The sequence below is a fragment of the Elaeis guineensis genome, chromosome 1 (genome assembly GCF_000442705.2).
Source record: "Elaeis guineensis isolate ETL-2024a chromosome 1, EG11, whole genome shotgun sequence".
Classification (NCBI taxonomy): domain Eukaryota; kingdom Viridiplantae; phylum Streptophyta; class Magnoliopsida; order Arecales; family Arecaceae; genus Elaeis; species Elaeis guineensis.
In genome coordinates this window covers 14,385,969-14,400,232 of record NC_025993.2, presented here as the reverse complement: position 1 = coordinate 14,400,232, position 14,264 = coordinate 14,385,969, and the positions used below count along the sequence as shown (strand labels likewise).

The 14,264-nt window shown below is 33.8% G+C and overlaps 1 protein-coding gene and 1 pseudogene across 3 annotated transcripts; one reads left to right on the top strand and one right to left on the bottom strand.

Annotated features, from left to right (window-relative positions):
• Positions 1-14,264, top strand: part of LOC140855720 (U3 small nucleolar RNA-associated protein 18 homolog) — a 36,868-nt pseudogene that overhangs the window by 9,446 nt on the left and 13,158 nt on the right.
• LOC109506098 (small ubiquitin-related modifier 1-like) lies at positions 4,408-6,063 on the bottom strand. Of its 3 annotated transcripts, none has more exons than XM_019851773.3 (3): positions 5,796-5,928; positions 4,775-4,927; positions 4,408-4,684 (listed from the first exon to the last, which is right to left on the bottom strand). In XM_019851773.3, the coding sequence occupies exons 1-3, from the start codon at positions 5,871-5,873 to the stop codon at positions 4,616-4,618; spliced, it is 300 nt and encodes a 99-aa protein (XP_019707332.2). In that variant the 5' UTR covers positions 5,874-5,928; the 3' UTR covers positions 4,408-4,615. The 3 variants fall into 3 exon arrangements, 2 of the variants coding, with proteins under 2 accessions (XP_019707332.2, XP_019707334.1); XM_019851775.3 differs by having other exon boundaries at positions 4,409-4,684; positions 5,928-6,063; XR_012137890.1 differs by having other exon boundaries at positions 4,410-4,684; positions 5,596-5,918.

Below are 14,264 nucleotides of genomic sequence, written 5' to 3'. Positions count from 1 at the left end.
TGAGGAAATTTTTCCAACTATTTAGGATCAATTTTTTGGATCCTTATTCGCTAATAATTTCTATGTATGTCCATCTGTCATGTTTCTCTAAGTTCTTCATACCCTTCCTCATAATTCACATTTATGTTATTAGATACAGTCTTCAATACAAATCAAAGTACATTTTTATTAAAGCCTAAAACTCTAGCAACTTCTGTAATATATTCATTTATTATGATATTCTTTCTAATTTCACCATACATCCATCTAATTAACATTCTCATTTATATTACATTTAACTTATCTTTATGCACTTTCTTTATTGCCTGATACTCTAAACTATAGATCATGGTAGATTTTTTCTATCATTCTAGAACTTTTTTTTTTAAGTTTCTAATGTATGCATCTATCATATAATATTTCATATGCCACATCTCCACTTCGTCCCACCAATACTAATTTTACTACATATATCTTCATTAATCTTACCATTATCTACTATAATAATCCAAAAATACTAAAACCGACCTTTTCTAGTCCTCTTGATCATTAATCTTAATTGGTAACATATATTTATTTTCGTTCTCACTAAATTTACATTCCATATATTATCTTTGTTCTACAAATATTCAAGCCCTCATCCTGTGAAGATTTTCTTCATGAGCCTAATTTACATTTTTCTAATTTTTTTTATTGATTATATCAACCATAAATAATATATGTCATGATACATCTTCCTAATTATATATAATAAACTTCATGCATCAAAAGACATGGGATTAACTTTAACCTTTTACGGCATGCCTTATAGTAACTAGAAATATATTGTTACACCGTAGTAGCTCCTAGCACTTATCCATGCTCTGCGTATATATTGTCAACTATATTCTCATAACTCCTATATAGATTTTTCCTATTAAATCACACCAAATTATTTTTCTTAGTATCATATCCTTTATTATATCAATGAATAACATTAATTAGATATTCCTTCTTCTCTATTTTTTTAATCTACTATCCAAGTAAAAAAATGTCTTTGTTTTCCTTTTCTAATTAATTATGATCATTATCTAATAAACATATACAAATAATAGGCCAAGAAAAAAAATAAAATTTATAATTATTCATCATAACCATTATCAAACTAAATTATTCTAAAAAGAAATAACTATATCAAGAAAGAAACAAAGATACAAATATAACATTTCAAGAAGAAAAATAGAACCTTACATGAAACATGCAACAATAAAATAAAATAATAGGAAAGCAATAATTTTTTATTCTTGAATTCACATCTCACAATAATGCTTAATACTTTAGTATGTTAAGAGAATGATGCCCTAGCAAGTAGGAGGAAAAGTAGGTCTAATGATTGATGACCCTATACAATGCTCGTAAGATATCATGCTCTCATCACTAACACTCAGATGGTCTGTGGTTGAGTAGGAATTAGTGCATATATCCTAGTTTATCCTAATTCTTACTTAATCACAACCACCTTAGTGTTAGTCAAATGGCCCTTATTTTGAAACTAGACCTATCTATTTTTTTGCATGAAATGGAAAGGATCTAGTCCATGATTTATGATCAAGTGTAAATCATCTTTGCAAAGATGCTAAAGCACTCAAAATATCACTTTTTAGTGTATGATGGTTGCTACTTTGTCAAACTAATGAAATATTTAGGCACTCTTTCTTGATTACTTTAAAAAAAAAATAAAAAACTTGTCATGAACATTAAACCATCGAAATGACCCGAGTATTAGACTAAACCACTCAAGACAATAGATGGTAAACTCCAAAGATAGGGAACATTAGACCTTTTGGACCTATTTCAACAAATAAATATGGAATTCATAATGTTAGATGCTTCATGGTTCTTCTTTGAACCAGCTAAGTTAATTCAGGCATAGTTCACATCACCCTCTTAGCTACTACTATTGCTAAGGTCCCATACATATGGGTGTCGCTTCATGACTCCCACAATTGGGCAATAGAGAGGGAAGGAGGGCTCCAACAAAACCCTAGCCATTATCTAAGCTTCTCATTCAGCCACTCCAGCCTCTCACTTGATTGAGACTCTTGCAGAGGAATGATAGAGAAAATTGAAAGGTAAGGCTTTTTCTCGTATAGATTGATCTTTTTTTTTTTGCTTTTTGCCTCCTTTTCCTATTGATTCATTCTCTTTTTTGAAGATATATGCAAAAGGAGAGCACCCCTAGGAGATCAGAGGGGTTTCGATTTCTTAGATTTCAGTTTGAGGATTTTTGACGGGAATATCGAAGGGGTTTCTTCTAGTGGTTTTGAGGATTTTTAATTGAAACTCAAAATGAGAGTATAGGATGGGTAAACCCGACCTGACCCAAGATGGGATATAAGTGGGTACGGATTTAGATATTTTTCTGATGGGATGGGTATGAATATTGGTCGACCTGACCCATACCTATCCATTGCCACCCCTAAGATAAAACCTTAAAATCTTAAACCTATACTCTTTATTATCATAGCTATCATGCTCCAAACCCTCCCAAGCAAGTGAAACAACCACATACCGTCTAAGGCATAACCTTAGAGATTATGCAAGGTTTGATAAGTTGAACTATCTCTGTCATCTTTAACACTGCTATCGAAGTTGATCTTAACAAACATCTAAAAAAGAGACTCACAAAAAATCAAAAGAATCCTCCGAATCACTGCATGTGCATAAGGGAGTCCCAGAAATTTGAGGCAACAAAAATCGAGCCAACAATGCTAAAATGACTATATTCCGCAACTAAGTAACAGGCTCTCCCTAGCATCCGATGCATCAGCACAATCTCGACTTCAAAGAATAGGCTATTCCTAGACAGCTAAATCTGATGAGTAATGTACGCTTTATCCAACCATCTCAAGATGAACCCTTGGCCATACTCTAACGGTTCGTATCTAAGAAGGGAGGAAGCCAAGGGTTGCTGACCGCCTGCCATCCTCTAGATCAAACTCACCCTCAAACAATTAAAGAGGGCATGCTCCATTGACTTATTCTCTAGCCCACAGATCGAGCAGGTAGCCAAAAGTTCCATATTTCTATCTCTAAGAAGTGTCTGAGTTGAAAGCCAGTCCCAGGCAACCTTTCAAAAAAAAAATCTAACCCTGGGATGGACGGCCACTCTCTACATCCAAGCAATCTTAATCTTCCTATCTGGCACTAGCATGCTCATCTCAGCGAGATCTCTGATAGGAATATTAAGATAACAAGATCGGCCCTACATCCTCAAGTCCTGACTCTGATGGATAGAAATCAAGATAGTAAAAATTCTATCAGCAAACTGACCACCAAAAATACGCATGACATCCCGATTTCTCCAACCCTTGCCATCGACAGTGATCAGATCATATTCTCGTAGGCGGTCATTTACCTCTATGCCGATGTAGATCGACCAACAAGAAAGCGACAAGTTGGAAATCCGAGTGTCATGGCTCACAGCAACCGAAGTTCCATGTCCAAGCAACCACTTGATTGGGCCACCACTGCTAGGATGCGAGTGCAAATCTTCCTCCAAACGGAGTATCCACAATCAATCCAGATTAACGACCTCTGACTCCATACTCCATACCGAATCCTCATCATCGTACTCTATAAATAATCAAGCTAGATGAGAAATCTAGCTGCATGTCTGGAATCATAGCCTCCATCCTAATAAAGAAGGATTGGATCCTAAAGCCCCCAAACCACACAGATTGGCAAACCATCTTCTAGAAAAGTAGATGAAGCTCATGCCCCTCCTACCTAGCATCCCATAAAAAATTTCAAAATTGCTGCTCCAGACTCCTAGGAGTAGCGCAAAGCATAACAATATTCGACTGCTTGAGCTTTTAAGGCAATGTAGCACTAGTTCATCAACTCAGAAAGCTGTATCTTGCTTCAAAGGACATAATTGATAATTAAGCCGTGGTTTTCTGGTGGATTTTGGTTACAGCCCCAAACCCATATTCCCTAACCTTCTATAACTCTCCACTCTCCAGCCTCATCAACTAAAAGCATTTCTGTTTGATTTGCAGCTTTTTATAAGATTCTTCTCATTTCATAAATTTTACTCATCTTTTTCAGTTAGATAAACACACTTTTCTTTGATATATTTAAACATCATTATCAGCATCATCCTGAGTGTTTTTTTTATTATCTTTTTTTTTTTTTTTTGAAGGAAGAGTGTTTTTTTTATCTTCAATCCATCTTATATTGATGGAAAAAAAAGATGTCTCACATGAATATTTCCATTGCTTCTTGACTGAACCATTGAAATTTTGAACCTAAGAGACCAATAGCTCTATGGTAAAGTGATTTTTTTCAGTGAGATTTCTGAACCATGCTAGCACTTCTACAAGGACAATGCTCAGGAAGTTCCATGATCATATATATGCTTGCATAATTGTCATGCAGAAGGCAATTAGGAAGCCTAAGAGATGGAAAATGGCATCCATTTCTATCAATTGCAATCCAGAATTGACTCCATGCCCACATTACATTAGATTTCTAAGCTACATTAGTTCAAGTGATAACTTATAATGTCTTCAGACATGTTTCCAAGGATGACAGGAGAGCAGTTCTTGGCACCAACAGGAGCTATCTGAAACACTCTTCACAAACACAGCTACAACTACCAGATTGCTGAGCCACCATGGCCATGCACCATGGCATCAATCTCATCCCCATCTTTCATCTCCAGCTGCCAATCAAACAATATTAGCAGTCGTAAAAATCTTAATCATTGAGATAAAACGACTCCATGAATGCAGGTAAAAACAAAGAGACATACTTCATCAGGAGTCTGTTCACCTTGGATTCGATGACCATCTAGGAGAAACTCGAATGTGTTGTCGCCAACAGATCTACGGTCATTGTAAGCCTTCATTAGGTCCTTCATTTTGATGCTTCTCTTCACCCTCACAGTTACTGAATCATAACCATCCTGAAAGAAATCACAATAAGCTATTCCTTTCAGCTCAACTTGTTGCAATGGCTTAAATTAAACGATTTGATCATGGTAACTACTAGCTCGCAATTGTAAAGCATATCCAATAAATCCAACAAATTAACTTAATAACAACAGTTAATTAAACTAAACAGGCTAAATCTTAAAGTAGAAGGAAAGGAAAGTTTCTGTGACCACGGAAGAGAATAGTAGTGACAGTAAATGGTATCCTCCAAGGCATTGATGGGATTAATCTAGATTTCACATTAAATATCAACCCTCCGTTAATCATTTCAAAAATTTTAAAAAAGGAAAATGTGTGGCTCATATATGTAAGTAATTCAAGATACTCATTTTTTTTTTTCTTTTTCTTTGGAGTTTAGTCCATCAGACAGCAATTCCTTTTTCTTGGTTTTTTCTATTCTGAGAACCAAATGGATTTCTCTATTGTCTCAGTTAGGTATTGAAATGAAGAGAAACATATTTAACTAATTACAACATGGATCTGTCACAGACAAACAAAAGATTGCATCTAATATTATTTAACAGCAGAAATCAACCATCAAAGTGCCAGAGAAAACTAGAATTATCATAAACCAAGTACTGTAGGAAAATAGTACCACCTCCCTACAAGTACAATACAATAAAAGCATTCTTCATGATACCTTCAACCTTGTAAGGACAGGAGAAATCAAAGAAAGAAGTCAGTCACAATCTAAAACCACCAGTTAAGCATCCTTAGAAGAGCACTCTAAACCAGTGAGAAGAAACCACTCCAGAAATTAAAGGGGAATCCAAGAAATGGCTGCTAAGAGAGAAACTATCCAAGAGAAATTTCATGGGTGGGAGTGAAAGGAGAGCAGACATTGCTAACAATCTTGATGTTAATACGAGAAGATCTATCCGAACACCTCCTATCCTCTTTAGCGGTCACCACAGACATCTTCTTCTTCTCTCTTATGATTAGCAGCAATGACCAAACCAAACAATGAGCTACCTTTTCTTTACTCTCTTGTGGATGTTCCAGGTAACCACTGGTTTCCTCCGTGATTAACAAACCCATTGGTTTCTTCAGAGCACAGAGCTGACGGTGTCGTTTGCAGATGTCGCATCAATCAGACCCTTTCCATCTATATCCATCAATCAGTCCCCTTTTTTTTTTTTCTTTGTTTTGTCTTTGATGAGTCAGTAAACAATATTCTTGCACCCTATGTCAGAAGATTACTTTCTTGCATCCTGTGTCAAAAGATCTTTCTTTTCCAAGGCGCCACCTGTCTGACAAATTCTCCAGTGGCGTCCGCTATAATCTTTCTGATTCTTGTTCGTATCTTATAAATGATTGTTATTTTTATGATCGCCATTAAGTTCACCAGTCCAACGTTCTATCAAGTAATTATCAGCACACTGCAAGGAATCATACATGAACTAAACTGCTTTAATCACAAGGAGCACTTAAACCAAGTTTTGATACTCTCAAATTCATGTAACATTAGGCTAAATTTTGCACAATGATCTCAATGCAACAAGACTCCTGCAACAGACTGCAGCATCCTCTACCTATCTCTCAAGTTCGCTAATGAGAGGACCCTGGCTGATTGACACTATGCAAAGATTCCATGGACTTGATGCTTAATGTTAGTAGGTAGTCACAAATATGATACTTGGATATTTGTTGGACTCTGCATGGCTCAGTCAATCGTCAGATTCATGTAAGATGGATAAACTATAAGATTTTTCATAAAAAAAAAGTATGATTCTTTTGCTAAGTTATAAATTTTATGTAATTTGATCATTTGGACAATCTCATTGTCATCTTTCATCCCATAGCATTGATTGATATAATTCAGAGTATCTTCTTTTTGAACAGGGCATCCAAAATGAACAATTCCACTTGGTTCTGCTCTTCCCCTGTTCACATTTTAGGCACCATATGCGTGTATGGTAGACAAACTCCATGAATAATTTTTTTTTCTCCTGTGAATCATTTGGATCATGCAATGGCTGCTTTGAGACCTATACAGATGGACGAGTAAAAATGTTCGAAATGCTTGAAAATCCATACAGAATGCAATCCAATAATTGATATTACGAAAGAACATTGATCATTTATAATTGACGTCATGAAAAAAAGATCAACCATCCATAGTTGACGTCGCAAAAGTCACAAGCTGGATATGTACTTAGAACAATCAACAAAAAATCATGAGAGGGTTAAATGAGAGCAACAGCCTAAACAATTAATCTTGACTTAATCAGAAGATTTTTGTGAACGTTTTTTCTAAAAAATAAAAAATAAAAAAATCCGGCAACTTTGAAGTTATCCTTCTCCGGAGAAAGCAAGAACGTAAACAAGCAACACCGAGCAACGCTTCTCTCGCACTATGGGTTTCTTAAAAGATGGAGGGAAGAGGAGCAGATCTGACGCTTCCAATGTTCATGTTTCTTGAGCGTTGTGTCCTCGGATTTAATTTAATATTAAAAGCTGCCAAGGCTTCACCGGTAACCAACAAACGGATAATCTGAGTTTTTTTCCTAATTAATATTAAAAAAAATTATTTATTTAAATAATCTGATTTTTAACTTATTTATTAAAATAATATAAAATCGATAAAACGCCATTTTGAATGGTATTTCATCATTACCACGTCACCTTCTATTTTCCACATAGACCATGTAAAAAAAAAATAAAAAAAATACCATATTTTTTGACATTTTTTTTATTTTTTTCAACACAAAAAAAAATAAAAAAATAAAAAAATAAAAAAACTAAATTTATAAAAAAATAAAAAATTTTGATTTAGATAAAAATAAAAATTATCATTTAAAATTAGTATCTCTATTTCATATTATCTTTTTAAAAAAATATCTGAAAAAAATTGGTGTAAAAAAAAATTAAAAATACCATTAAAAATTTCAAGAAATAAAAATTATAATTCTAAAATTTAAGAAAATAAAAATTTTAATTTTAATTCAAATAAAAATCATTATTTCAAATTACAATCTCCTTTTCAAATTATTTTTTTTAAAAAAAATCATAAAAGAAGAAAAAAATAGAAAAAATAAAAATTATAATTTTGAATGAATTTTAAAGAATAAAAATTTTAATTTTAATTCAAATAAAAAAGATAATTTTAAATTATTTTGTTCATTTAAAATTTATTTTTTTAAAAAAATATCTCAAAAAAATCTTAAAAAATTAAAAAAATAAAAAATACCATAAAAAAAGAAAAATGAGAAAAAAATGAGAGCCAAATAAAAATTATAATTTTGAATTTAAAAAAATAAAAATTTTAATTTTAATTTTAATAAAAACCATCATTTCAAATTACTTTCCCCATTTCAAATTAATTTTTTTTAAAAAAATATGTCAAAAAAATAAAAAATAAAAAAATACCATAAAAGAGCAAAATATTTAAAAATTGAGAAAAAATAAAAATTATAATTTTTAATTTAAAAAAATAAAATTTTTAATTTTAATTAAAATAAAAAATATCATTTCAAATTATTTTTCTCATTTCAAATTATTTTTTTTTAATATTCCAAACAAAGAAGTAAAAAATGAGAAAAAAATGAGAAAAAAATAAAAATTCAAATGTTAACTCAAATAAAAAACATAAATTCAAATTATTTTTTTCATTTAAAATTAATTTTTTTAAACAATATCCCAAAAAAATTTATGGGGGTTAAAAAAATAAAAAATATCATAAAAAAGAAAAATATTAAAAAAATAAGAAAAAAATAAAAATTATAATTTTGAATTTAAAAAAATAAAAATTTTAATTCAAAATTTTTTTCAATACCGCACCATACGTAGCTGTTTGTGTCTATACCAGATCAAGATGTACCAGTGCGGTCTGATTCATCTCATAATTAAATTATCTGATATACTATTATTATTTACATTATAATTTTTATAGTGTTTTTAGCATAACTTTTTCTCTCCTAATGTTTTGAGACATATTAGAGCATGTGTAACCATATCCACAAAGCATAATATCCGATCACTTGAAATTAAATAATATAAAATAAAATTAATAATTAATAATATTAAATAGAATAAAAATGTCAAGCGTACAAAAAATAGTACAATAAAAATTTCAAAAATACTAAGTATAAATCTAAAAAAGACTAAGTCCCACAAGGACGTTGTGGTGCCCATGGACCTCAACGGTTGCTCCTGCTGTGATGGCTCCTCCCCTATATCAGTGGAGGAGGTCTGCTGGTCATATTGCTCAGGAATAACGGATGCTGTCGGATCATCTACGGACTGAGCGACCCACTCAACCCTCTTATCTGGATACACGAATGGGCCTGAAAAGAAAGTATCATACTCATGTGGCCAACTGGTATCCGATGATATCATCTGGGGGATGTAGGAAGAAAAAGGTGCTGCCATCTGTGGATCAAAGGACGATGGCATCTGTGCAGCATCTAGTGATGACATCTGCAAAATATGTGGTGATGACATATGTGGGACATATGGTAACGCGTATATCTCATATCTGGCGATGGCTACTCCATACCAAGGTGCACAGCTATATGGATCAACACCAATCGCCACCAATGTTCCAAACTTGTTCTCTCTATCTCATGCAGTATTCGAATCCGTTCGTCCTCATCATCGTAGATAAAGCACGACGAGCATCCAACACAAGATCCGACATAGAATCAATCTACAAAATAAAAATAAAACAGTCAATATACTATAAAATATAAAATAAAAATATAACACAAACAACATAAACTAATTTTTTAGTCTTACCAAAAGACGCACAGCAGAACTCTCGCCCTCGTATTCGAAACTGCATACCGAGACTGTCCAATGACTCGCACTGTAATACTAAAAAATCAAGCCATGTAGTCATCGGTATATGAACGGCCTCTCAAAATGGGATCACCATGAACAATGTGATCTCGACGTGCATCCCAAATATCAATATATGCTGCATGTCTGATACGCCAGTCAATACGAGCTCTCCTCATCAATCAATACGATAAAGTTCCTGACTGGTATCAAACTGCTCTGGGATACCCTGAATCTGACCAAACTGTCACAGGACACGATCGAAAAATCCACTCTACCATATCAAAATAAATAAGTGGCACCCTAACAGTCCATATGTCATGTCCAACTGTACACATCTGCGACAATATAGCCAATATCTCATCTGTATATGGCTCCCACAAAAACTGATAAAGTTAAAATAAAAAAAATTAGTAAGCTAAAATTTTAATAGATTATGATAATTGTAAAATGATATTTATAAAAAATTTAAAATTTATCCGTCTATATGTATCAACTAATATATCCAACTGGCATCTATAAACCCGTGCCTCTCGTCGATACGTGATGAACATTGAATGCAACGTTCCATCTATTTACAATCTACTCATGTTAAATAAATTTTATCAAATTTAAAATAATAATTTTAAATAATAAAAATAATATTTTTATACTATATCCCAATGGTCCGTCTAGTCTGAATGGAACATCAGGATCATACTGCTCTGATGGCATCTCGAGCAACTGACGTCGTAATGGACTGATAGTCGGCATACGCTCCCATACCCAAATCTGTAAATTTCAAAAAAATCATACACGATATACCCAATGTGAAATATGAATATTAAAAATAAAAATTTATAATTCACATACCTGTAATAATACAAGATAACCACCAATCTCGCTTTGATCAGCATAAGAACCTCGATACATAGCTCTGTATAGGCAAGCTAGTACTGCACTACCCCAACTGAGTCTACGAGCGAAGTCTAAATCCTCTAATAATGGCAAAAACATCAACTTCATCTTATTCGATGAAGTATCGGGTAACAGGACACCACCTAACAACCGCAGCACCTGACCCTTAACATACTGCTGCATCTGATCCTCTGGTGCATCATCCGCAATATGAAAATGTCGATAACGATCATCCAAACACTCAATCCTGAGTCATGAATGATTGAAAAAATGTGCGTCGGGCTCAAACCCTAGCAATCGCAAGCACAAAGCCTGCCACTCCAGAATGGTAAGCGTGGGATCAACTCCGGTAACTGGATCGCCATCAACTGGTAGTTCAGTAAGGATACTGACATCCTCTAAAGTGATGGTCGCCTCACCAAATGAAAGATGAAATGTGTGTGTCTCTGGATGCCATCTCTCAAGCAAAGTAGTAATAAGACCAACGTCCATCGTAAATAATCCAGCACTCTATGTGGGATGTCCTCTGTCCTCCAAAAGTCAGCATCAGATCATCGTAGACGAAGGTGTCTGGACTTCTGCAATAAAATATAATAATTAGATAATGTATATGACTTTTTAAAAAAAATTAAATAGTAAATAAGATTTGAATGCTTACGCCGCCATCTCAAATAGTCTGTGATTGATGGTGCTCCTGCAATGTAAGAATACTGCTGTTTCGAGGATCGGGATACTGTAGATCGTAAGCCATAATACGCTAATAAATTTAAAATAATGATATTATCACAAGTGTATTAAAAAATAAGAAATATGATATGATAGCCATTCATTTTATGAGAAATATATTTTAAACACAATATTGTCACACAATACAACTTAAACACAAAATTCAGTTCATCTCACAGAAATACATAAAACAATGACGAAAATACATCTTCGGAGCCTTTAATTTCTTCCACTGCTTGAAGTTGAAGTGTGTTGAAGTATCCTAGGACAGCGGCGGCGGTCATGATCCTGTTCCTTACAAATGTCAGTGATTCTTACTTCTTATTTGCCTATCATCCATCTCATTTCATAGTCTTGTTGACTTTGGTCTACCTTTCTGCTTGGATCTCAAACGATGATGATCAGGAATATATTTGAACATACGTGTATGCATCCAATAATCTTCATATGGTAATGGATTAAAGTCACCGCTCCAAGTATTCATATATGCTGTAATTGTATATGCATCATCCACAAAATCACTAAAATGTACAGCAATTTCTTGACACACAGCTAAAACGTGTGAACATAGATATTTGTACATGTTCCACTTTTCACAAGAATATTTTTTTTCAGCTAAAGTAACAGTATGAAAATTTCCTCCACCTCGTAACCCTGCGCTTGCTCTCCTCGTAAGCACTTCATATATACCTCTTTGAAGGTTGAATGCTGTTATTCTATGCTGGTTAGCTTTAACTTGATCTTCAGCAATCTTAATTGCAACATGAGGAGTAAAAAGATTATTTGGATTCTCCTCTACAAATCTCAAAGCTTGGGCATACCTCGTATTGAAGTATTTTATAAGACGATAAAATGTCATTTGCACACAAACTGTAATTGGTATATTTCTAGCTCCTCATAAAATACTGTTAAAAACCTCCGACAAATTTGTAGTTAAGACACCATAGCGCAGGCCATCATCATGTGCCAACGTCCACTTCTCCTTTTCTATCTCGGACAACCAGCTCCAAGCCTCTTCATTCACTGTTCTGATCCTACCCATGATAAAGTTGAACTTGCGAACTTGATGAGCGCTTCCTGCTTGCCATACTGCTCTTTTCATATGCATATTTTTAAAATGAGTGTTGAAATTACTGCAGATATGTCTTAAGCAGTATCGGTGATAGACACGTGATGGACTCCATCCAATAGACTCATCTATGATGGCATTTAATATACCTGGATGCCTGTCAGAAATTAAGTATATTCTATTTCTATCTTTGACGATATGTGTTCTAAGCTGGAAAAGAAACTAACTCCAACTTGCAGTCGTCTCCTCATCCATAATTGCATATGCTAATGAAAATATCCCATTCTCTGCATCAATTCCTGTGGCAATTAACATCTTACCTTTAAACTTTCCATACAAGTGTGTGCCATCAATGCTGATTACAGGACGGTAGTGCATAAAACCCTGGATAGATAGTTTGAAAGCTCAGAAAATATAATTTAAAACTCGGACATTGGAATTCACAGTTTGAAAAAAATTTCATGAAATAACTGTACCGAGATTTACATGTTGAAGTGCAGCCATATAATAGGGTTATTTAGCATAAGACGGCTCCCATTCTCCATAAATATCAACCAATGCCTTCTGCTTTCCACACCATGCTTTTCTGTATGACACTATATATTGAAATTGATCATTAACGGCTGGCACAATAGCTTCAACTTTGACACCGGATCTTTCTCAACAATATGTCGGACTAGTGTGTCAATCATCCTTTCATTGACATATTTGTGATCTCAACTCAACCCCGTAAACAAACAAGTATGAGGACCCTCATATTTTGTGATTTGAAAATATCCATATTTTTTCAACAATGCAGCATGAAGCTTCCATTTACAATTTTGAGCATTATCTGATGATACGCATCGTACGGACCATAATTTCGAATGCGACTGAACTATATTGTATGTCCGATGCTTCATAATGTGATAAAGATCAACAGCTCTCTTTACATAATCATTGCTCTCAAACATTAAACCTTTAGAAAATTTAGTCATCGAGGAGTCCCAAAACTGATAGTCAGAGTTCAATCTTCGACCAGCACTAACACAACCACCATCATCTAAATTTATATCGTTAAAAAATTATGGGGTTCATGCAAACAAGATTGAAGTTCTCCCACATTAATATTAGCCTAAACATCTTTATCATCATTCTCATCTTCACCATCATTATCATTACTGCTACTGTCCTCATCTGTCCAATAGTCATCAACTCTGCTTTCATCTGACTCAAAGCCTAGATTATCAGAATTTATTCCACCGACTACCCAGTCATCGTTCCCTATATGAGTGTCGTCTCCTGCACTTACCACTACTTCTAGCAAAGGAGAAGTCACCATAGTAGAAGATACAGGAGAAGTCACCATAGGACTCTGAATAATTGGACAACTAAGACCGACAGTAGTGGAATATTATTCTGCAAATACGACTTCAACACTATCGGTTTGCACCATAGGAGTTACGAAAGGTGAGGAAGGCCCAACATTATTGTCCGCTTGAGTTAAAAGCCGACTATAGTATCCAAAGCTCGGTACATCTTCCTTTTCAATATATAATTCTAAAAATTATATTCTGCATATTTCAAAAAAAAGATCTGCATTTCTTCGACATCTTCATCGTCATCAATTAGAATTAAGATATAATTGCTTTGTATTAACTGTCCCGACAGATTAGGAGATTTCAATTTCAATTTTATTTCATATTTTTCTTTGTCTACAGGAATACTGCTGTATAAATGGTCCAATAATTCTTGATGTGATAATGATGACAATACTCTAATCATCCGATTTGCAGGGTGACTGTGCTGCACACCAGTTTCATCATTTTGTATCATGCCATCATAATACAATAGTACAC